Genomic DNA, 25737 nt, shown 5'->3' with positions numbered 1-25737 from the left:
TCCCCTCCCCATCCTTCCACATTTCCAACCCCACAATCTTCTCCGATTGAGCCATCTACTGTTACTGCGAGCGACAGGGCCATGCTTTTTCTGCTGACTGCTGTCCGTTCCAACATCGTCTCCGCTCATTCGTCCCGACTGAAAGCAGACACCTTCTTTCTCTGGCCCCGTTATCCACTTCCTGTGTTTTCTACCCTTTCATTTTCCCCAGCTCTTTTGTTCCGTCTCTCTTTCTCTGAACCCCCACCAAATACACAAACACACAATCTGTCTCTGTTGGCCACTGCAGGTTGACACCATGTTTGTGTTTGTGTGTGTGGGTGGAGGGATTCTGTGCTTGCATACATCTCTGTTTATGTTTGACTTGAGTGCGTGAGAGAGAAATTGTGACATGTTATTAATGCCTTAAGAACTTCTTTGGGCACCTCTTGGCTTGACAGTCGCTCCTCTGTGTGCATATACACACACATACTCACAAATTTCCAGTAGTCTGGATGCACTGTCCAACTTTTCTTCAACTTTCTGTTTGATTAGTTGCGTTTGCTACTGAAGCAGGACAGCTGCTTAACAGCTCACTGCTACCATCTGCCACCCCTGTCACTGTTACCGGACCCGAGGCTGAGACTGTAGCTTTGATTTATTACAATACAGCACCAATTCCCCAGGGGATGATTCCTAATGATTTTAATGTCCTCTGATCTTTCACTCTAATGCCACGGATCAGGTCAGAATATCCCCATTCCGTGTGTTGAAGGATATTTTAACTTGTGCTTTGAATATTCATATTCCCTTCAGAGTGAATCGTGTTTTTGTTGACCTCGCCGACCTATTGTCTATCACACCATTAAGAATAATATTCCACTTGTACACAATAAATATGAAATTCCAATGGACAGATAGCTGGGATATTTGCTGAGCATATTCGTGGTCCCCAGTGGACACTCAGTGACCTTCCCTCGGCTTAACCCACACACTGTTTAATAATCTAATAGGCTTATTGCCATGAAATGCACTGAGATCACTCATGCTCCCGGGGAGACTTTGATTCGAATGACCCGATGACCTTTTCTCCAGCTCACCACCTCAGGACAAACTCCATCTCAGAGCTGGGATTTTGATATAGCTAGACCTTAGCAGAAAGAGGTCATACTGCTGCAGATTGTGGGCTGTAACAAATGTTGAAGCCTTCAACATTTGTTGCTAGAAGGTCATATTGAGAAAGCCTTAAAAAAAAAGTAACGTTTGACTGCGTAACGTTGAACAGTCAGTCAAGGCCTGATATACACTCAGACATGATGTGCACTATGAACGCTTGCGCTACTTCTTTTTATAGCGCGTTGGGTGCCGGCGTAGTCCCTTAAATTTGGGCTGAATGCAGATGTCTACATGGGCAGCTGACCTAATTTGTGCATTGATGAACCTTAAAGTCGGGTGAAGTTTTGCAGAGCACAAAACATTTCCGAAGCCTCTCAACAGAACAATCGAAGCACGTGTAAAAAACTGAAGTAGATGGGGGCTTATAAAAAAAACATAAAATGGCTCCATATGGCTTGAAGATCAAATTGCTGTCTTTGCTGGGAATACCCAAGTTGGCCAGGTTCTAATACAGCAAGTCCAAAACAAGTTCTAATCAGGTTAGCAATTGTAAGTAATACCAGTTGATAACCATCCATTAAACGGTATCTTGCACATACAAACACAGAAGCAATATGTCCACAGATGGACGTTGGACAGTGCTGTGTATACGACTGATGGCAGTATACGACTGCTCATGATCAGAATGACCTACAGCTTTCACAGCTGTTGTTACCCGGAGCAGCCATCTTGGATTTTGAGATTGGGGTTGATGGGGGGAGCGACCAATTTAGCTAGTTGGAAATCCAACCTCGGGGATCGTTCCAGTTGAAGTTTTTGACCGGGAAGTTGGAATTTCTGAGTTGAAAATGGGACACACCACGAGCACCCTCCTACTCATCCTCTCCTTCCTTCCTTCATAACCTGCGGTGGCTGTGAAAAATGCACAAGCTGTGTCTGTGTGTGTGTGTGTGTGTGTGTGTGTGTGTGTGTGTGTGTGTGTGTGCGCGCGCGCTGTGGGTTACTGCAGAAACATCCCGCTGCGACTAGGCGGACTGTATGTAAGACGACTCGGTCCCCCTGTAGATGCAGTGTAAGAGGCTCATTCGGAGGCAAAAAAAACACAACTGATCTTTCTTTAAGGTTATTATGCACTAATGAGAACACCATTTTTGATATTATATTCCATTTCCACCAATAGATTCTACACACTGTATAATCAGAATTTAGAAAATATTTGACACTTAGGATAAAAGTGTAGTAAATACACTTTCTTGCCAAGAGTTGGATGTGAACTCGTTTATCTGTATGCTAAATATGAAGCTACAGCCAGCAGCCAGTTAGCCTAGCTTAAAGCATAAACACTGGGAACGGGCGGAGAGCTGGATAATCACTCCCCGGAGTCATGTCGTCGCCGAAACCTAAATTGAGCTGCGTGTCGGAGAAAACGGCGACAGGTTGACCTGCTGTGCCAACAAGTCGTCGTGTACAAGTACAAGACGACCCATCAACACCGACGCGCTGCATGACTGAGTGACGCATCGTAGAGGTCAATTACATGTCCTGCTGTCAAAGCATGAATCAGCAGTCAGTGTTGATGATGAATCCTGACATGTGCGTCATCTGCTCGCACACGAACACTCCCTCATCACACAGACTCTGTTAGCTGTGGTAGTAAGAATGGACTGGTCTGATTGCTGGCACGGTAATGAAAAAGGAACACAGCCTGTAGCCATTTTACTCCTCCGAGATATACTGTAATGTCCTGGCTACTGCAGTTACTGGCAACAGGACCCTCCCTGGCTAGATTACACTCTTTCTTCCTCTCCCCGCTCTGTATTTTCCCTTCTGTCTCACTCTCCTCCTTTCTTCCCCTCTCTGGGCTTATTCTCTCTCCCCGTGCCTCCCTGCTCTCCCGTGTTGCTGCCTGTTTGTCAGATGATGTATAGCAGGTGTAGCAGCAGTATGGCTTTAGTTGGACCTTGGAGGATTTTAAAACTCTCTCCCTCCTCCCCCTTTCTGTCTCCGTCACAAACCCACAAAGGCTGGTCTGTGGGCTCTGGGTCTGTTTGTGTAGCAGTGGATGTAGCAGTGTTTGAGGTCTGTAGCTGGGATCAAACTGTGGCTTTATTGAATAATCCACTGACCCAGCCATCGATCTTTACATCACTCTCTCTTTTTTTTTTTTTTCTTTCTGTTTCCCAGCCTCTCCTCAGCAGGGCTGCAGTATCAGTCATCTTTTAGAAAGCAGCCCTGCCCACCGTGTTCTCCTTGTCACAATGATGAACTGCTTTTTACCAAACGGGGAGCAAAGAAAAAGTTTGGCCCACGATAATGTGGATTTATGGTTCAATGACATCAAATGGTTCTGAGCAGATGGAGTTAGCTAATTTAACATTTTTTTTATTTTTTTAGATTGTGTCTCTAATATGTGTGTGTGTCTCTCCATCCCAGGGACTTGGCAGTGATCGTGGCATCCATTGCGTACAACACCTGGTTCACCAAGCTGTACTGCAAAGACATGCGCATAGTAACTATCTTTTTTCTCCCTCACTTGTAAACCTTCTTGCCAGATGTAGACTACTAATCAGTTCCCTTTTATAGTTACCTTCTCTCATGTTTCCTCTAGCTAGCCTTTGTGTTTGATCAGATTACATCTTTTTTTATTGAATCAGCTGTTATATCTGCTCATTTGGCCGACTGCTGTCCAAATGCATAAAAAATGCTTCTGTCAAAGGATGGTTCTGGGATTGGCTGGCATTTCCTAAATCAACTTGAATCAATTTGCTGGTGATTTGGGCCAATGCATCATGTACATAAAACCTTACCGGACTGTCATTTAATATGTTGAGATAATACATTAAATGGAAATCAAGTTAAGGAAGCGAGACGGAGGACACCGAGTCAAGTTACCCTCGGCATAGTTTTATGTATCAATGTCAATCTTTATTAAATATTCATATTATGCATTAGAGTAAGTGCTATCCATCTGAGGTGAACCACATGAAAATCGTCTGTTGAAAATAATTCAACAAATAAATATTTGAAAGGTATTGAATTGAATGTATTAATATATGTAAAGCCCCTCGAAACTTGGCTTTTGAATTTTAAAGGTGCCCCGTGGAAGATTTTGTAAACAAACAAAAGTTGTTTTGACAGTCAGTGTTTTCACCGAAACGCACCGCGTGTATCCCCGAGGTCAAACAAACTTGTCAGATGCATTTCGTCCTTCATGGAACATTTGCAGAGCAGAGAAATGCTTTAAATCCTGAATTGTTTTCATCCGTGTTTACTTGCAGGCAAACTGAGGTCCGAATGTATTTACTTTTCCCCAGACAAAACACAGGAACACAGAGAAAAAGAATTCCGTTGTTGTTCCATTAGACGATTTCTGGTAGAAAATGTCATGTTATGTAGGGATAGATTGCATCTCTTTTTATGATCTCTAACGTGAATACTTCTAGCTGCTGACCTTAAAGACATTATACTTGACATTTCTGCATGAAATGTATAACAACAATGGACCTTACTGGATATTTATTTTGTTGCGTTGTGTAAAACGATGTTCAAAGCCATCATTTTATTCAAGGTTAAAAAAGAATTTCAACATTACTTTGTAAACATTTCTGTCTGTGTCACTCAAAAATAAATTGTCGTTTACAATGGTGGTTGTTTAATAATGAAGACAACATCATCTAATTTTTACTGCTTCAGATCATTGCCTGCTTTTTACTTCCCACACCTAGGTTCTTGCTCCATTTGAGATGATTGTTGTGTTTGTCTCCAGGGGTCGGAGGTGGTGGACCAGGTCCTGCACACTGTCAGCAAGTCCAACAGTCTGGAGGAGCTCACTCTGGAGAATGCTGGACTCAAATCGTAGGTTCCCTCTGCCCTGTCATCATCCTCAGCCCTGCCTGTCACCTCCCGTTGTTTAATCTAATTTCCTCTACCTTTTCTCCTCCTCACACTTTCACTTCTCCTCTCACTCCAGCCTTTTCTCTCCCTTCCTTTTTTTGCCCGTGTCCTCTCTTCTCACTTCCATTTCTTCCGTCTCACCACTTCACCTCAGCTCATCTCACCTCTCCACCCCTCCCCACCTTCCCCCTCCTCGGCTGTCTTGACCTTTTCCAATTCTGCCTCTCCTCCCTTTCCTCTCCTTCTCACCTCTCTTAACCTCTGCTCTTTCATCAAATCACACTCCAATAAAGCTGCCTCCTGTTTGCCTCTGGCAGACTGTATTATTTCTCCACTGGAACATTAGTCAAATTTTGGGCTTCACCTGGCAAGACGTTTCACCTTCTATGCATGGATAGCGTCATTTAGCAAAGCAGTTTCCTTATTAGGATTAATTGAGATGAATTGGCTGCCTCAGGGCGAGATGATTTACTGCAGCATAATGATGAAGTTACCAAGTTTTTATACTTCCCCTGTGTTAAATCACTTCCAATAGAGAGAGACGTTTTTTATTGGAGGCTCTCCATGAGCACTGCACCAAAAGCCAGCAGTGACGTGAAAATAATAACCTAAAGACTTTTATATTAAGTGAGTAAGTAAGAAACTTAAACAGCGTGTTGTAAGTCTGACTCCCACAGAAATACAATTTCTGATGTGTCTGATTTGAAAAATGTGATAACAAGAAAACAATTTTGCCAGCACAAGTATAATAATACAGCACAGTAAAAACAAATGTGAGTCTAGAATTTGAAAGTATTACTGCTTGGAGATTTTTTTTAAATAGATGTGAGTATTTTTAGTGGGAGTTCGCTAGCTTACTTATAGCAGCCTTAATTGACTTTTTTTCTTGTCCACTTTGCCAAGAATAAACATAACAATAATCTATGATAATCTCATGAAGTTGGTTCATATGTAATCTGTATGTACTGTCTAGAGCTTGAATTCAGCTCTATATGCTACTGCTGTAATATGTTTTGTCAAAGGTCATAACAAAAGAAAAAAAGAGAAGAAAAGAAAAAAGTAATTTGCAAAAGACAAGAAAAGATCAGAATGAAGATTTTATACTGTGGGTAATGGGGGCGGGACTTGATAAGCTTTGGCTTCTCCCGCTTTTCCCTTTCGGCCATGTGTGTTGTATTATTTGAACAATGATGAAATGTGATGCTTATGAATTGACATGTCCGAAACAAACAACATAAATAAATAAATATGCTAGGAAACAATTACCCAGTGCACATTCAGCAGACAGACAGCAACAACGGCATTGTGTTTCTGTCCACCTAATAATGTAAACCTAATATTCCCTCTCTTTTTAGCTGTTTCAGGTCTCCACTTACTCCTGAGGGAAATATCGTGCTCGATAGCTGCTAAAATGCTCCGCTGTGTTTACCGGCTAGTGACTTACTTTGTCTTTCTGCTATTTAGTGCTGTGCAGGTGATGTGCAGTGGGTTTATCACAGGTTTTACACTGAAAACAGCTGCCTGCTGTAGCTGGAACATGGTTGATGAGAGCTGAGAGAGAGAATGGTGCATTTACAGCCCGCAGAACCAAAACATTGCATTAAAAGATGCTAAAAAGCCCCCGTAGAGCTGAACCCCAATTTTATCCATACACTGCCATCAGAGATCACAAATAATTGAGAAGCAAATTTAATGTTACCTCCGTTTAACGGCTGCGTTTCTTTTGACATGTTTTGGTACTAGTGCCAGTACCGTACTTGAGTTTCTATACCAGTATGCAAATAACACCTCAAATGAATTGGCATGTAAGAACTTTTTGCCTATTAAGAATTACAAAGCAAAACTAAAGACTGTCTTGCGATGGGATCACGCCACACACACGCTCCAAGCCATTGGGTATTGAATAATGATTACTACATTAGTACATGACTACTCAGTACTCATGGGTCAGACGACATCCATCTTTGAACTCTGCCTATATTCTTAATCTCCACTACACCTCCTGTGAAGTTTTATGACTGCATCTTGAAAGTTGCGGTGTTATCATGTTTACAAAATCTGTCTGCAGGCAGACACACAGACATGATGCATAGTCCTCAAATGTTCTCAAAACTGCTAGGTTGTGATAAGTGTCTATCCGTCTATCTACAGGTGTCCATCCCTGGAGATATTGATTTCACGGGGAATATATATATATATATTTCAATGTGTGCCAGGTGACTGTATCCTGCACATGATGCTGCTGTGCTGACAAAAATCTGTCAAAATCACATCTGTGGTTGTTCCCGCTGCAAAAGGTGTCACCAGCTCCACATGTTGCCTTGATGACACACACATACAGCTGATGCTGTCGCAGCTGGCAATTAGCAACTTAGCATAAGTTATTATTTAAGTCAGGAAATTGCTTGTCAAAGATAAAACATACATGATTTAGAATATCGCCAATCTTTTAATACTTTTGTTTCTTTGTCAGCGCGTTTTTAAATTTTGGAGTGCTTAACATTTCTGTCATTCAGTACCCCAAAAGTAAACGTTTAAATCTCAGCTCTATTCCGTCTTCCCATCCCCGTGAATCAGAGACCGACATTATTGTACATTTTAATAGTTGAGTCAACTTTTACAGTATGCATAAAAGTACATTTTAAATTGACTTCCTTTATGTTCTTCCATGATAGAACAAATTAAGTACAAAAGTACTTCATCCCCATTAACATATCTGCAAAGGGACAATACTGCAGCTGGTGTCGGACGTCATTTTCAAGAGGTGTAATGGTGGAACTTTATCAGTTTCATTCTATTGAATTAGGGGAATCTCTCCAGCAGATTTCTCAGTCGTCTTTAAGACCAGTATTGAATTAGCAATTTCTACAGAGAAGTTAATTTTGCCTTTTAACGTTCTGTCTCCAGGGATTTTCCACAGAAGATGGCGTCAGCGCTGTCGGAGAACCCCGCCTCTGTGATTCACTCTCTCAACCTGGCTCATAACACGCTAGACAACCAAGGTAGCATCCTGGAATCTGTGAATTCTTTCTCCCTCCCACTGCCGTCTCTCTCAGGACGCCGCTGATTGTTCTCCTGCTCTGGCTTTTGTTTGCGCTCAAAGAATTCAAAATCAATCCCTGTCCTCACCGAACCCTCATTCTTCTGTTTCGCTTTGTATTTCTCTTTTTTCCTTCTCTCTTTCTCTTCTCATCTATCTTTCATAATGTGCGTCTATGAGTGCTCCTCCTCATTGGAGAAAATGCTTTTATTTTCAGTCTCGCCCACAGTTCTCCACACAAACTCCTGTGATCTCTTGCCTTTTCTCTGTACATGAACACACATAAAGACACGTACATTTGAATTGCGCATGCCGTCGCCTCTGTAATATAACAACTGCCATTCACCCCCCTGCTCTATTGTGTGAGTGTGAAGGAGGCACAGGGGGAATGTGTGTGTACCAGCATCACTCATTAGCTAATTTCTGTCCTCCTGTCTGGCACTTGTCACTTCAACTCGCTTCAGTAAGTTCTTCTTCTCAAACACACTGCCCTGTGTGTGTATGTGTGTGTGTGTGTGTGTGTGTGTGTGTGTGTGTGTGTGCATGCGTGCCACGAATGTGTTGCATTCTTAACCACCATCACAATAATGCCCCGTAAAACCCATGACCTTCTGTGCTGTGCCTGTTTGAAAAAGCATGAAATACACTTTGTAACAACAAAGTACGAGGTCGGCCCATTCAGTACACGTTAATACAATCCGAGACAGCCAGGAAAATCGGAGAACCAGGAGACAAGGTTTGGCACTTCAGTGAATTCCATTTTTAATAAAGCAGAGCGTTTCATATTATCATCATCATCAGGGCCGTAATGTGTTTAATCAAAGCGTCGAGCTGAAGCTAGTTGCTGCGTAATTCAGCTTGGCATATGGTGCTCATATGAGTTTGTCTCTGCACTGGGTGTGTGGGAGAAAGTGAGATTGTAAAGTATGTTGGTGTGATGTTTTTTTTTTAGCTGTAGTATACTTGTGGATATGTATGTGTATGTTTTGGAGGGGGTGTAGTGAGAGAGGCGGCATTTTAGCTCGAAGTTATGTGGCAAAGCTCTGCGTGGGCTGCTCACTCTTGAAGAGTGGACAAGTGTAGAGCTGTAAATATGTTCATTATCCACTAATCAGTCAGTTATTTTGTTATAATTTTAGGTCTTGTCATTCCAAAATCCAGAGATTATCTGTCCAGTGTCATAGAGAGCTTTGAAACCCAGCAAATATTAACATTCAACAGGTTGGCAGTAGTAACATTTTGTCATTTTTTTATTATAGAAAAAGACATTTCATTGGTAGTCAGAAGAGTTGTGACTTACTCATTGCCAATCAACTAATCAATTGTTTTGCTTCTCATGTGATTTATGAGCTCTCTCCGTCTCCTCCCCTTATTTCAGGAGTCTCTAACCTGATTCAACAAGTGTGTCGCCTCAACAAGGGACTGCGCCTCCTCAATCTCTCCAAGACCTCCCTCTCCTCCAAGGGTAAGAGTGCTCCTTTGAGATGCAGCAGCCTCTAGTGGCTGACCCTGCAAACAAACACAGATTTCTATCGTCAAGTAAAGTAATGTAATTTTAGAGCTGCGTCTGGCTCAAAGACACTTGAGTACACCCTGAGTAGAAGCTTTCCATCAAATCTGGGTTGGAATGCGGTTTCATCTTTTCATGCAACAGTTTCTCAGACCACGAGGCTGACCTGCTGCCGCACACGCAGTTTTGTTAGGGCTGGCGTTTACCCCCATGGATAAAAGAAAGAGCCGTACATTATGATTCATCAACCAAATGATATTCGGGCCACAATCATAAGTAGTTGATCTCCCCCCCCCTCCCCCACCCTAAAATCCCACAGAGGAATTAGCGCGCTGTCCCAGTTCTGTTGCTTTTATCCCACACAATACAACCCTCTACTAGTATTACAGCAGATCCAAAAGGATCATATTGGTACAGATGTGACTCTATAAATTAATAGCCTGGTCTTGATAGCATTTAGCTCAGGATAGCTTACAGTATTCTGTTGCATTTTTCATCCTTTATCGCATTTATGGGTGATACTGTTTATCTGATTGAGCTTATACAATAACTTCTTACAATGCGTTACAAAATAGTGTTATGCTGCCCCACAAAGGCAGACACAGTAACTACATTTTTGATCATTAGTGTGTTAAGTGCACAGTATGACTTTTTAATGTCTATTTTCCCGTATAAACAATTTTATATGATAAAACAGAGAGGTGGGGTTAGCTGCCTCCGTGTGAGCTTTCTGCTTCCACCATTGAAGAGATTATCTCTTCACCTCAAGTGTTGGGCACGGATTCCGTAAAGAGAGTGTGTTAGCCATGACTAGCCTATGCTTAAGCTAAAACAACTTTTACATGATTCATTTTCGATATCTGCAATCGAAAAATATCCTTTCTGACGAAGTGATATCTGGTAGCACATTTTGTGAACCAACATATTTAGATGACGGTGTGTAGCTGAAACCACTTTCTTTGGACAAAGAAAACAGCTCCAGCCAAAGCTAACTAGCGTAGCAGAGTTGGAGTAACTGCCATTTGATTCAGTAGAATACATGGCATTTGTTGTGGTAAAACTTTCATTGTATCACATATTTAAAAGCTTTTAATTGTAAATGTGTTTGTTGTACTGATTATAGACAATATTTTCTTGTCTAAAACAACCGTTAAAATTGACAAGGAACGACCATTACTTAGTATTTTATGTTCTATGGCAGTATTTTGGCGTCTTAAATAGCCATCCCAAAATGACATGACATGGTCTTACTCACTGCATGTGTAACTGGGTACAAGTCTACCATTGGCTGACTATTTCCGTAGGTATTCTCCTTCTTCTTCTGTCTGCATTTTCAAAATCCCAAATTTTAAGGACGTAACAACAGCAACTTCCAAACTAGCAACCAACAGGTTACCCAAACCCTTATGTGATTATGAGCGGTACCAACCTAGACAAGCTCGTGGCTCTCACCTTTTCTTCTGCGGGATTTAGCCATTTCAGTGCCAGAGCTTGCCTCGACACGTGCAAAACAAGTTCCCCCTGACACTAGGGGGCACCGTTGCTGCATTCAGGGCTTTGTGCCATAAAAGTAGATTGTGATTGATTTTAAAGAAGTACAACCAAGTCAGAGTGCTTTTTCTCCCCTTCACCAGAATGATAATGGGTGCAGCCAGACCTTTCGCCAGAGCTGACACAGCACTGGGGAGATGGAGACTAAAAAAGACATAAAATGGAGGCATTATAACCTTTTTGTCTGTTGTGCAGTTTGATGGCCAGCTCGAAAATTACACTCTTTTATCTGACTTCTCTGCCTCTGTAGTTACTGCTGTCTGCCTTTGTAGGGCAGTATAGCAGAGGTGGTGTTGAATGTAATTATAAAGCTGAAGCTGAGTGTTATCTATGGACGCCACAAACAGCAGCACTGTCAGCGTACATTATGAATGGGGAGCCCACAATAGGTGGGATTCTAAATGGCATTGTGTTGACACAGTGATTCACAGGGAATGCAGTGATGATGCTGACCTTGAATGGTCGGTGGTGGTATGACTTTGCAGGGGCTGAGTATTTTTTTGTTGAATATTTATAGATCTCTCTCCCTCTCCACCTCCTTCTGTCTGTCCCTAAAACACCGACACATATGCCGCCACACGCACGCACGCATGCTTGGTCATCACACACACACACACACACGCATGCATAGATGTGATCAGACATGCAAATAGGCAGATATATATCAAGCCCCGCGCTCATACCCGTGCTCCCACACACACTTGACATTGTCACGCAGAACCTTGATGGTTTCTACAAGTCTCCACTTTGAGCAGAATCAAGCAGCTGATAGATGGATGGATGGAGGGGGGATTAGACACCCTGTCCCCTCTTCCCCTCATTTCCTTCCTAATCGCTACAAATTAGGGATGAAGAGCTTAGCGCCTTGCTAGTTTCAGAGTGGCACATGTAGTAGCTGTCTTCCTCTGCGTAAACTCCCCCCAATCCCAGAGAACAGGAGAAACGCACTTCCTGTAACCACCGGCTATACTCTGACACATCGTATAGCGAGTGACACACAAAGTAACTATGTTTGTCGACTTTGCTGCTGCTAGATATTCCTCCTGTGTTGTTATTGTGTCTATATTTAATCCTCAACTTGCCATGTCGTGCTGCGCTGTGCTGTGCTTCGCTTCGCTTGAGTTTTGCAGGGTGAGGATTTTAATGAGGGGTTCCACTGGGCCTGTGGGTGTAATTGTGTAGTGATCTGATTTGAGAGAATGATCGTCTTTTGTTTTGGCTTTCAGGGTACACTTGGATACTTGGATAGGGAAAAAAAATATATGGCTGGCTTCCTCCAAAAGCTTCTTTCATAACTCGCCTGCCATACGAGTCTGTGCTCAATTATTCATTTTTTTGCCACCGAGCTTGCTCACCCTCTTTCATAATGTAGTTTTTTATTCATTAGTTGCTAATAAGTCACATCCAGAGCATTAAATTGGCTCATTTGAAAAAAAGGGATCATTATAAGATGATTAAGTTGTTTATCCAAACTCCCTATCCCGTTCTCCCCCATTTCTTCCCCTCTGTCCCATCTCCTCTCCCCCCTTTAGGCGTGGTTTCTCTGTCGCAGGCGTTGTGTTCAAGTGACGACTATTCCAATTCTCTGCTGCATCTGGACCTCAGCAAAAACCCCGGGGTTCTGTCTGGAGAGGACGCCACAGTGAGGAACACACATACAGTCACACATACAGTGCTTATAAAAAGTTTTCAACCCTCTATTCTTTTCTAGTGCATTTCCATCCAACTGTTTTTATGCACACATTCTGATTTACATATAACAAAACCTGAGAGCAATGGTACTGAATTTGAAACAACAGGAGAATAAATTTAAATCCCCCCAAAAGTTTTTTTTTTGTTGTTGCATTGCAAAAACAAATTCCAACATAATTCAAGTTTACTGTGTGGAGGAAGTTTTGATGAAAACTAAACTTATAAGATGTACATATATTGGAATGGTGATTATTAGAGAGAGCAGGCCATAAATATGACAAAAAACAGGGTTTAATTTCATTAAGGTTTCAAGGACTAGAACTGTTGCAAATCCTTTACTCAGTATATACATAAAACACTATGACGGGCCATTCCGAATGAGTGCTCTCACTTTTGTTCATTCAGTTACATGTGAATGATAATGCTTCTCCTTTTTCTGAAGGTTGAAGGTTTTCTTGATACTGTTGTATTACTACTTCATCTGAACACTTCCACCCCGCAAAAATGCAACAAAGTCAAATGGAAACAGACTGGGCAAATCTATACTGACGTCCATAAAGACTGTTTTAAACATGAAGATAAAAATGGCAGCAGTCAAAAAAATCCCGTTTGTATTTTCCATCATGTTTTCTGCATAGTTTGAGGTCTGACTGTCATGTCCTTAAATATGTTAAAAAGCTTTGCTGTCTTCCCCTGCAATGTTTTAACAGCACCTGACTGGAAGATGTTCACCACCAGCTGTTAATCTAAATGAATGAATTCCTAATATTTGCATAATGATAGTGTTCGAAATGCACATTCATTTGCATTTTCTTTTGCTGATTTTTCTAGAACTTTGACTAAAATGTAATTAAGTATCTAAAGGGGAAAGAGCCTCGAATGTCAATGTGAAAACAGATTGCTGCAAAGTGATCTAAATTCACTTCAAAAAGCTCGCTCTATAAGTATTGACCCCATTCCTCTTTGCACAACTGCTCGAGCTCAGACAGGCTATACAGGGATTGTGAGTGAGCAGCATTTTCAAATCCTGCCACAAGTTCTGAATTGAATTGAGATGTGGAGTCTCTCCAGGAAGACCTGAGCCTTGTTGTTTTTAGTTGTTTAGCATTGGCATTATGCCTGGGCTCATTGTTTTCCTAGAAAACAAATATTGTCCTAAGTTGCAGGGTTTCTTTTTTGCAGACTGCGTCAGGTTTTCATCTAGGATATCTCTCTATTTCTCTGCCTTCATTTTAACTGAGGGTAAAATGAATGCAGCCTTCTAGGAAATACTGCAGAAAAGTGTCCTCACAGCATGATGCTGCCACCATCATGCCTCACACCAAGGAGGCTACAGTATGTTCATGATGATATGATGAACAAAAATCGAAATTTTCTTACCAATCTCACCAGACCAAAGAACCTTCTTCCAGCTGAGTTCAGACTTTCACACGTGTCATTTGGCAAAATTGTAGCTGAGATGTCATGTGAGGGTTTTTTTTCTGAGTAACTTTCTCTTGGCTACTTTTCCTGCCTGCAACTGGCAAAGCACCTGGCCAACTTTTTGTCGTCTGCATCGTCTCTCTAGTCTGAGACTCTGTAACTTGGATCTCCTTCAGACTTGGCAGAGATCTCCTGGTGGCCTCCTTCATGCTCACTCACTCAGTTTTTGAGGACAGCCTATTCTCAGCAGATTTATAGCTGTGCCATTTTCTTTCCATTACTCAGTGATTGACGCAACTGAACTCTATCCAGGTGATTTTATATTCAATTGGGCATTTTCCCAGACCTGTGTTTCTTTGTCTGCGATCGAGGGATCTTTTTGTTTTGACCAGTGCCCCAAAAAGATTAAATCGACTTTGTTTTAATGTGGTAAAACAACCAAACATGAAAACTTTCAAAAGAGGATTAATTTTTATAAGCACTGTGTATTTTTGTATATACTGTATGCATGTATATTTTTTACAGTCCCCTCCAAAACTATTGGAACAGCGAGGCCAATTCCTTTACTGAAAACATTTGGGTTTGACACCGAAAGACGAATATGAGGCAAGAGGTCAATATGTCGGCTTCCATTTCCAGGTATTTACATTTAAATCTGTAAAGAAAAAAACTTAAAAGATAGCATAATTAGTTTGAACCCACCCATTTTTCAAGTGAGCAAGATTATTGGAACATGTGACTGACAGGTGTTTTTTACTGCCCAGGTGTGCCATATGACATTTATTTTTTAACCAATATATAGCGCTGAATGTCTGCTCTAAGTTTCAGTTTTGGGTTTTGCCATTGCAAATTGCATTTATAGTTGAAAAGGTGTAACCAACCTTGGAGAACATAGAAAATCAGTCAGAGCCATTGCACAAACATTGACCATAACCAGTACAACCATTTGAAATGTCCTGAAGAAGAAGGAAACCACTGGTGTACTCAGCAACAGATGTCCAACTCGCCTGATGTAGATGAAGGAAAACAACCAACAACCTCCAGAGGGCAGGAGTGAAAGTATCACAATCCACCGATCGCAGAAGACTTCAGGACCAAAAGTACAGAGGTCACACCAGAAGATGCAAACCACTTATTAGAAATAAGAATAGGAATTGGCCAAAAAGTACAGAGATGAGGCCCATAAGTTGTGGGACAAAGTTTTTATGGACTGATGAGACAAAAATGAACCTTTACCAAAGTGATGGAGAGAGAGTGTGGTGAAAGAAAGCATCTGCTCATGATCCAAAACACATAACGTGGAGGTTATATAATGGCAGGGGCGTGCATGGCTTCTTCTGAGAAGGGTAATCGTGATGCAAGGGTAAGTGTCGGAACATCTGGTGACGCAACCAGGAAATGCTTTGAAGGCTAGGCCGTCCCATTTAACAATGGTTGACGCAGCCTTCGAAGGTCTCTCCAAAGAACTCGCCTTCGAAGGCCACAAAGGCCAGGCCCTTCGAAGGATGCAGCCCTTGAATTGGGACACAGCCTTTGATCTTCACTGATGATGTAACAAATGATGGCAGCAGCACAAAGACTCAGAAGTCTACAGAAGCATTTCCTCTGCCAATTTAAAGAGATGAAACCAAGCTGACCCAAAACACACAACCAAAACAACCAGGGAGTTCATCAGGGGAAAGAAGTGGAAGGTTTTAGACTGGCCAAGTCAGTCTCCAGACTTAAACCCTATTGAGCATTTTACCTGCGAAAGATGTGACTGAAAGGAGAAAAGCCCCTGGCTGAAAGCCTGGAAAAGCATGACAAAAGAAGAATGCAAAGGTTGGGTTGTCAGTGGGTTGCTGGTTCGATGCAGTTATTGCAAGCAACGGATTTGCGACTTAATATTTCGTATTATTCACTCTAATATATTTTAGGTCTACCTGTTCCTATTCTTTTGCTTTCGTGTTCCGTTACAAATGATGCTATCTGCTAAGTTCTGTGACACATCTAGATATAAATACCTGGAAATGAAAGCTGTAACTGCTGATCTCTTGTCCCACATTCATCTTCTGATGTCAAACCCAAATGTTTTCAGTGTACATCCAAAATAAAGGAACTGGCCTCGCTGTTCCAGTAGTTTTGGAGGGGACTGTATGTTCATCTTCTAAAAGACTCATTCTTTCTTCCTGAGCAGAACCTGTACTTGTTCCTGGCCCAGCCTAACTGCCTGGTCCATTTGGACCTGTCTGGAACAGACTGCACCGTGGACTCGGTTTGTACTTACCATCTCTTGTACACCTACTATCCACCCATCACTTTCTGATCTCATCTCTGTGATGGGATTCCGGCCAAGAAACGGGAAGGGGTAGTGCCCTGAATACGAATCAACCACCACACAAAAACAATGTTAGAGCATTATGCACAGAGGAGCTCGAAGAAAGCCTGCGAGTCAACTGATCTGAGTGTTTGGTAGAAGCTCTTAGAAAGGCACCACAATAGAAACGATACCGCTGATGAATTATCCAAAAGATACATTGTGTGAATAGCATACAGGAGCCTCTTGTGCGTTTCATGCGTTTGTTCACTACCTTGTCACTTCAGAGAGATGACTTTGTCTGTGCTGTTACTGCGTCTAAATATAGCACCTCTGCCACTGTGACAAAACGCTGTCTTGCCGCATTAGCAGATACACTAAAAGCTGAAAGGATGACGGAGCTCTCTCTCTTTCTCGGAAAGTGTTCAGTGACCACGCTTGAATGTGTCTGCCCCTGCTGGTTACTGCTGAGATGGCAGTTCGACCTGGCTCGCTGTGAATCGAAAAAACTGTAACAACTGTACTCCAGGATGTTTTAAGTGTGCGTCTCCCGCTGGAAGATGTAGAGGTTTGTGAAAACTGCTGGCTGAACGGGAGATCACATCTATTGTTTATGTGCAGTTGCTGCTGGTTTGTCAGTGCTGAATTACTGCTGGCAGGATAATGTGCGGCAGGGACGAGCAAGGTTGGGTAGAACAGTCATAAATGCTCTGCTGCCTGGAGGTCAGAATGCACTACAGATCTACTCTGAGCTCTACTCGTGCCCAGTGTCATCTCAGCAGGGCTTGCTGACAAGGAGGGTAGTGTCTGAACTCCTTGTATTGCCATGATGCCTCATTGTATTAAAAATACACTGGAGGTCTTTCGCCAACTCTTGTATCAATTTTTTTTAAACTTATTTTTCAGTACTGTGTTCTTCCCGGTGGTAGAATAGAATTTAAGAGCATTTACTGTGTGAAACTTTCCAGTGTGAAGGTAATTTTCATTCAGTTCAGGAATGGCAGACCCTTCCACTGAGAATGGAAATACTACCGTATAAGTCATAAAATGTTGATGTATTGAATAGTTATTTTTGTAGAATGTTGACCACAAATAGCCATTCAAAAACATAAAAACAAGGTGTAGTACTATAAACTGCCCAATACTTATAAAGAAATTTAAAACTGCTCCACCTCGACAAAAAACAGTGATAATTATACTATGATTTATGTACAGTATACTATATACATATAACACTATGACTTGTAATGGGTTCACCCCTTTTCATTAAGAAACTGAGCCCACCCTGGTTTTTCATCACCACAGCGCCCTGCACTTAACTGTGCCCGTGTTTGCTTTCTTTTCTTGCTGCACTTCACTTGAGCAGTTTTAAACGCCCATGAGCAGGCAGCATGCCGAGCAGGTATCTGTTTCAGGAAGGAATAGTCCGCCCTGTGAAACTAATCTTCCTCCCGCCCTGTAAACGTGGGCCATGAATTTTGTATTAAATTATGTGCATGAATGGAAGTCATTGCATCTATTCTGCTTTATTTGCAAGTTCTCAAACTTTGTCTCCCCCCTATTTCTCTTTAAAACTCCCCTTGAGACTAAAAGAGAGCTCTCTGTGATTGCAGCTTCATGTCCTGTCCTGTTTGGCTAATTGTCATTTATCCTTTAGAGAAAACCGTCTGAGGGAGGATTTGTCTTTTTTAGTGTTGGCCTGCTGGATTGAATTATTAATAAGTTCCTGTTTTAATCTGCGTTGATGTACCGACAATGGTCGATTAGTCAGTTTGTGTGATGGATGACACTGCCAGGAAAAAAAAAATAGATTTGTCCGATAGTTTAACCTCTCGCAAGCAATGAGATGCTACTTAAAGTCTTAGGAGAAATTGGGGTTTGATGCTGATCATATTTGCCTAGAGCTCTCTCCTGTCTGACAAACACACATATATCATCTTTATTTCTAGATTAATTGGCTCACAGATTCCTGAACGTTCATTTAGGTACTTTCAGAGCCCCGTAGTTTGAATGGGAGCCATATCTTCACAAGATGAGAGCTTGATTGGATATGTCCTTTGATGGATGGCAGATGAATGGCTGCATAGCTGCATGATTTTACATTGATCATTAAAGCAGGTGACGCAGCAGACTTAATTTCCCACACAAGTTTTGAGTGACTTTTTTCCATATTTAATGTGAAACTTGACGTTTGATGGATGTTCAATATAACAAATTGAAGAATGTAAGTAATTATTTTCTGGTATGGTTTCAGCTTGACTTTGACTCAGTGTAATACAATTACACTTCTTATTGCCCATTTGGTCCAGCTATCGGGAATTAGTAGACTTTCTGTGACGGATGAGCACTTTCCGTACACACTTTGAAAGATTGGTGGAAACACAGCCTCTGCTGTATTTCGCCCGGCTGCTGAAGCTGCAGCATTAACCCTAAAAATGGGCAGCAACTTGCAGTCGCTGTTTTATTCAAAATTATAGTGCCTAAAATAGCGTTTTTCCTTTGGAAATATATTGGTTTAATTTTTATCATTGCCCATTCAGGATATAGAATTTAAAACAACAACAACAACTTTGAATTTTGAACTGTATTTTAACCAGTGCTAGTGGCACCGCTCCACAGATGACAATCTCATTGTGTCTGTGTTTACCTTTAGTTGCTTCATTTGAGGTTGACATTTGTGGTTTTTAGTGAATAGTCTCAACGACTCGAGTGGATGTATTGCCATGAAAATTGGGTTGACACATCAATACTCGTCTCAGGATGAAATGTTTCCGCTTGGGTGATCTTTTTCCTCTGACTTTTTCTGTAGCCCCATCATCAGGTCAGTATGATCTAAGCCTGCAAAACTAATGACATTCCCATTAACTTCAGCTGTACTTTGTTTGACATTTTGCTTTGCTAAAATGCTAAACTAAGATGGTGTCCACAGAAAACCTCATAGCTGCTTAACATCAGGACATTAACTTAGTCATTGCTGTGCCTTGGTGTGACCTTGTAGAGCTGCTACATGGATTTTGAAATAACACCTAATTTTTTTAATTTTTAAGTACTTATTTAAGTAGAACAGTTCAAAACTGTTGTAACTAACAATATTGTGTGGCCATTAAATCGTAGAAAGCCTTATTAAAGTTACTGGCAGTGGAAAGTATGGAAAGCAGTGTGAGCTTTTTGTCCCTTGGCAATGTGAAGCCTAACTCTGCTGGATTTTGATGGAGGTCAGGTCATTGAAGTGCCCCCCGCACTGACCTTTCTCTGAATTTCACAGATATTCTGTAAGGACTCACAGGTCATCAGTGTTGAGCTACTGGTGTAATCTTTAACAATTCATTGTATTTTTTTAAGTTAAATATTAATCTGAAAAGCAACCAGAAGTTAAATCTGTCAGATAAATGCAATGGAGGGAAAAGTGTACAGCATAAAGTGCAATGCATTGCACTATATGTTACTGTCCACCACCGTATAGGTTGAAAGCAGTCATTGTGTCCCACTGAAACCGAGACTAAACAGTTTAGTCATTTTAGGGTCATGATAATGTAGCATCTTACCAAGGACTCTAAGCATATTCTGAACAAGTGGTCAGAACGGATATGTCTTTGTTTTCACCTGGTGAAAGTGCCATTTCCCAGAACATACGTTATTCACCTCAGATGATTCCATGTCCTTTAGCAGGCACATGTTATAAATGCTCAATACACTTTTGTGGATGTATGAAAGTAATGATACAATTACCAACCATATGGTACTAAAAAGGATCAAACTAGTCCTAAAACAAAGTGACTGTTGTGATTGTCCTCATTTGACCAACTGTAACATATTTTGTTCTGGTCCATTTTCACACGCACCAATCTGCAGAGTCAGGCCACTTCTATGAAATTCAGGTTTTTTTTAATGCCGTCTATAATGAAATTCTATTTTTAATACCATCTGTAATGCTATCATGATCCATTTCTGGACAGTTCTATTGATGTCTTTTCAGCCAAGATGGGAATACAGTAGCCTCATTTTTTTGTAGTGCTTTCACATTGCATTTGTGTCAGCTTTAATCTGTACTGTAACCATTGTGCAGTGTTCAAGAGCCAAGATAACTGTTATACAACTCAATCACTTCGCTGTAGTGAACCTAACAGAACCCTGTCCGTCTCTCTGTTTCCCTGCCAGTTATTCGGGGCCCTGCTGCGAGGCTGCTGCGCTGACCTCTCCTACCTGAACCTGTCCAAGAACTCCTTCTCTCACAGGTGGGTGTTCACCTCGAATGTAAATTCCTGTTGCGCCTATTTTTTGTTCTCTTCCCTCTGACTCAGCCGAATAGCTCTGGAGGAATTCCAGTCATGAGGCGCTGAGCAGCGCGAGCGTCATCCTTTATTTTCTGCTGTAGATCAGTGTTTAGCCTTGGACCTCGCTGACGGAATTAACGTGCACGCTCGGCTCACCCCGCTCATTTGTTCTGGCTCGCTGCGTGTGTGCGTGTGTGCAGAATGCCTGTCTTAGTTTAATGTACACATGTCTCTGTTTGCTTACAAGTTTCCCATCTGTCAAGCGCTTGTTTGCCCACAAGTCTTTTTTTTTCGCGCGTAACAATACTTTGTGTGTGTGTGTGTGTGTGTGTGTGTGTGTGTGCGTGGGTGGGTGTATGCGTGCGTCTGTGTTTACCTAGCTAGCAGGCAGAAGCAGCTCCGGCTCTCATCATGTCGTGTCCCTCAGGAGCCCAGGAGCTTCCCTGCTCAGCATATTACATTACAGAATTACAGAGGGAGAAGTTGGTGAAAAATGAGACTAATTTTAGACAGGAATTATTGTTCCAATCCCCAGGCTCCCACGCCTGCATGTTTTTTTTTTCTCTCTCGCTCTGTATGCTTCTTTCTATCTACTGTATCTCTCAATCCATCTTCTACTCTCCACTGGCTGCACCTCTTCTTCACCTTTCTTCTTTCATTCTTAATGATGGGAAATTCTTGCTCTAGCTGGAGCTGTATCTTTTACTTTCCACAGCCGTTTTATCTCTTTTTTACCACTCTTATCCCTCCCTTCTTGCTTACTGCCTCCGTCGCTCTATCACCTCCTTTACTTCCGCTCCTCTTTGATTCCTCCCTCGCTTTAGTCCCTTCTCCTCTTCCTCTCTCCTCACCCCTCCTCCTCCCTTCATCCCCTTACCAGCACTCTTTTCTCCTCGTATCTTCCTCCTCTCCCTGCCTCCATCCCTGTGTTCGGCCCACCTCCTCACGGTCATGGGTCTTGTGGTATTAAATGCACTCTGGCTCAGTGCTGACGGTCAGACAGCTGCAGTGTTGTGGTGACAACACGGAGCCACAGAGCTGAACCGAGCTGATAAGAGCCGCCCGGCTGCCGCTCATGAATATGGAATGGACTGCCTTAAGACACCTCCTTCACCCATCACACACACGCGCGCACCAAAGTTACACACAAAAATATGGCACTTTCCAGAAACAATGAGCGGCCCGTGCAGATCGAATTGCACACATGCACACGTGTGGTAACGAGTTGCTGATACAGCTCTCCAGAGAGTGTTTTGTGAGACAGACAGTGACACAGTATCTGCTTATGCGACAGAAGCCATTCTGTATCGGCGCAGTCCTGACAGGCTGTATGCTAATCATTACAAATGGGTCAAAGAAGAGCTGGTGTTCCACACACTGGGAGGTTATCAAAATAGGATTGACAGGGGCTTGTAATGCAGCCGCCTGGTTTTCCCTCACTCCTGCTCTATAGTCTTCACCTTCGTCCTTTTTTTTTCTCTCATTCTGCATTCCGCCATCACTCACTCCTGTATGACCTTTTCCATTTTTTACCCCTCATAACTTCATTTCCTCCAACTTTTTTCCTGTCTTTATCTCACGTTGTCCCTTTCTATTCATCTCCTCTCGCCACATGCGGTTTTATCTTTAAACCAATTGAACATGGTTTTTATCTGTGTGTGTGTGTATGTGGGTGGGTGTGTGCGTGTGCGTGTGCGCGCGCACGTGTTTGGCAAGAATGAACACCAGCCAAATGATGGCTGGTATTCTTGTTACAAGCCAACTGTGCAAGTCTTAAATCAAATTGTGATGGTCTTATTATAACAGTGCAATCATAACAATCAGCGTTAAGCATCGGGTCATGTGCACAAGGACAATAAGGGCTTAGACTCACAGTGCAATATGCACAAAGGAATTTGGCGAAGCAGAATAGAAATTGGAGGACTGGAGTGATCATTCATTATATTCTCAGCCAGTCACATTACGGCTCTCATACCTATTAAACAGCTGTGCCAAACACATGGGCACATGCCAATGCTGGCTCAGTAATCACAGGGCAGAGCAGCTTTTCAGTTATGACGTCCTAGAGGTTCAGAGATGCCACCAATGTGATGCTAAAGGCAGATGATGTTTTGTTTTGGGTTGAATTTGCATCAGTGGCGATTTGGGCAGTCATGACATTAGATTTTCACCACACAATTATGATGGCATTAAGAATTCACACTAATGATATTTTTGCAATACCTATGGAAAAACAATCCTCAGTGGATTCAAGCTTTTATTCTGTGTCACCCGACTTTGTTGGCAAATGAATGACACCCAAATGCAACTTAGGGAGGTCGAAAAACAGTCCGTTTCTGTGTATTGTTTAGACGATATTATCATATATTTATTACAAACACAATATCACTATTTCATTATTAAATATTGAAAGCCGTAGATATGCTTTTCTAATGTATAGCAATGTGGAGTTTTTCTTTTGAGGGAAAATGCAAATAAATTGGTGAAATGGTAATGATTACACATAGGACAACTGCAAAAGTTTACATAAACTTGTAAAGAACGTGTATATCACAGCAGTCTTCATCACCAATGGTTGAAGTTTGCTTTAAATCTGAATGTATTAATGGTCTTCTGAAAATGTGACCAAATCTGCTGGCTCAAAAATATACATACAGCAACTTCAACAATCAATTTAGGTGATTATAGAAAGTTTCTGACTGATAGCAGCTGGTGACTTTTCTAGGCCCCGGGCTTGTTTGATACACCCATTAGACTCAGCCACAAACACCATAATGAGTGTTCAAAGGAGCTCAGCTTTGATCTGAAAGAGCACATTATTGATTTGAACAAGCCAGGAAAGTCACTTGGAGTCATTCCAAAGCAGTTACAGGTCTCGAGATCAACTGTACAAACAACTGTTTGTAAGTAAAAAGTGCAAGGCACAGTTGTTTCACTGCCGTGATCAGGAAGAAAACAAAAGCTATCAGATGCTGCTGTGGGAAGACTGGTCAGGGTGGTCAAGAGTCAACTAAAAACCAACAAAAAGCAAGTTTGCAATGAATTGAAAGCTGCTGGAAGATGGTCTGTCTCCACAGTCGAGTGTGTTTTGCCTCAGTATGGGCCAAAAGGCTGCTGTGCAAGAAAGAACCCCCCAGTCCAGATGCTGCACCTCCACTGACGTTTTCTGCTGATCACATGAACAAAGAAAAACCTTCTGGAGGAAAACTATGTTTTCGGAGGAAAACAAACATTGAGTTGTTTGGCCATAATGAGCAGCAATATTTTTAGAGGAGAGAAGGCTTGACCATTCACCCAAAGAACACCATATCTACTGTCAAGCATGGTGTTGGTAGTGTTATGCTGTGGGGCTGTTTTGTTGCCAGTGGATCTGCTGCAAGTAAATAGAATAATGAAGGATGAGGATAATCTCCAAATTCTTCAGAAAAACATGAAATCACCAGCCAGAAGATTGGCTCTTGAGTGCACTTCGGTGTTCCAACGGTACAATGGTCCCAAACATGGTAAAGGAATGGCTATTTCAGGTAAGAACTGGGGTTTTGGAATGGCCTTCTCAAGTCCTGACATGAATCCCATCAAGAACATGTGGACTGTGCTGTAGAAACAGGTCCGTGCCTGGAAGCCAACAGATTTAGGTGAACTTCACCGATTCTGTGAGGAGGAGTGTTAAATATCAGCCAGAGGACTAGCAGAAGCTTGTTGCTGGCTATCAAAAGCACCTAACTGGGGGGAAAATTGCCAAGGGACATTGAGCCAAAAATGTAGATGTATATTTTTGATAGATATGTTCCTTACAAGTGTACGTAAACTTTTGACTGTGACTGTATGTCTGCTCAAAGCTGAGAATTTGCAGTTGAAACATTTGGATTTTAGATATCTGGTCATGTTGAGTCTTTGTAGCCTTTTGTGTTTCAACTGTTGAATTGTCAGTTACAGTTGAAACACTCAAGGCGCTCTAAGTGTCAGTGACAGTTGAAATGTAAGCATGAAAAGGAGTTGATGACTTGTAGCGCTTGTGAAGCGGCTGAATTCAGTTGCAAGTGCTTCAAGTGTAAGTGCTGAAAGCCGTTGAGGAGTCACTAAAATGAGTTGAAGCATCAGTTGAAGGGAGAGAATTAAGATTATCAGAAGCATGTAGTAATATTTATTTTTACAGTGCACAATTCAACAATTTTCTGCCTCAGTAATCATGTAGTAGTCAACACAGTGAGATACAGTTTATGGTTTAGAGAGTATTCCACCTGTCAGCAGGATTTAAAATAGTAAAGGTCACTATCTTAATAATGTAACAAACTTTACAGACCTGTCCTGCATATACAGTATACGTAAATAGACTACACAGATAATGAGGTCATTTAATTACATGAGGGATAGTAATGTTGTTCTGATTGCAGTTTAAAAAATAAACTCTGTAACAGAACAAATTACGCTATGAGAAATAATCCTCAACTCAAACACAAAGGCAAAGATAAATAACTAAGATGTTTTAAACAGGGGAATTCAGAAGTGCAATCAATAAGAACAGACTGCTTTAATACATTTTACAGAACAGAGAACTTCAGTTCGATCCATATTTAACCCAAAGGAAACATTCAATAAACAGACCAACTGACCACGAATTTACAATCGGATCTACAACAAAGAATGGCTTGATAGAGCAAAGTGATTTGTATCCATTGAGAGGGAAAAAGGTTGTCAAAAGTTGTCCAAAATACAGAGACGGCGTCTTATTCGCATTCAACCAGAAAACCCCTGAGTGTCTTACTCTCCTAACAAACTGATTTAAACCCTCCTGGTAGAAGACGTGTTTACAGAAGTAGAATATAGTGCTGCTTGACACAAAGTGAGGCATATTTCAACATAAGATTCTTCTTATTTTTTTTATTTTCATTATTTATTATTTTCTACTCTTTGTTTGAGACATTTTGCTCTGGCAACATGCTTCACTCAGAACGTTGTGCCA

At 41.7% G+C, this 25737-nt stretch overlaps 1 protein-coding gene across 6 annotated transcripts in view; it reads left to right on the top strand.

Annotated features, from left to right (window-relative positions):
* carmil3 (capping protein regulator and myosin 1 linker 3) overlaps positions 1-25737 on the top strand; it is a 94634-nt gene that overhangs the window by 26216 nt on the left and 42681 nt on the right. For all 6 annotated transcript variants that reach the window (XM_030403180.1, XM_030403179.1, XM_030403183.1 and 3 more), the window contains exons 9-15: positions 3529-3604; positions 4862-4950; positions 7897-7991; positions 9408-9494; positions 12623-12732; positions 16381-16458; positions 20659-20735. In XM_030403180.1, coding sequence (XP_030259040.1) covers positions 3529-3604; positions 4862-4950; positions 7897-7991; positions 9408-9494; positions 12623-12732; positions 16381-16458; positions 20659-20735 — 612 coding nt within the window. The remainder of the gene's footprint in view (positions 1-3528; positions 3605-4861; positions 4951-7896; positions 7992-9407; positions 9495-12622; positions 12733-16380; positions 16459-20658; positions 20736-25737) is intronic.

This window comes from Sparus aurata, chromosome 21 (assembly GCF_900880675.1).
Source record: "Sparus aurata chromosome 21, fSpaAur1.1, whole genome shotgun sequence".
Lineage (NCBI taxonomy): Eukaryota > Metazoa > Chordata > Actinopteri > Spariformes > Sparidae > Sparus > Sparus aurata.
Note: the sequence above shows the minus strand (reverse complement) of the source record. Positions and strands in the feature narration are given on the sequence as shown.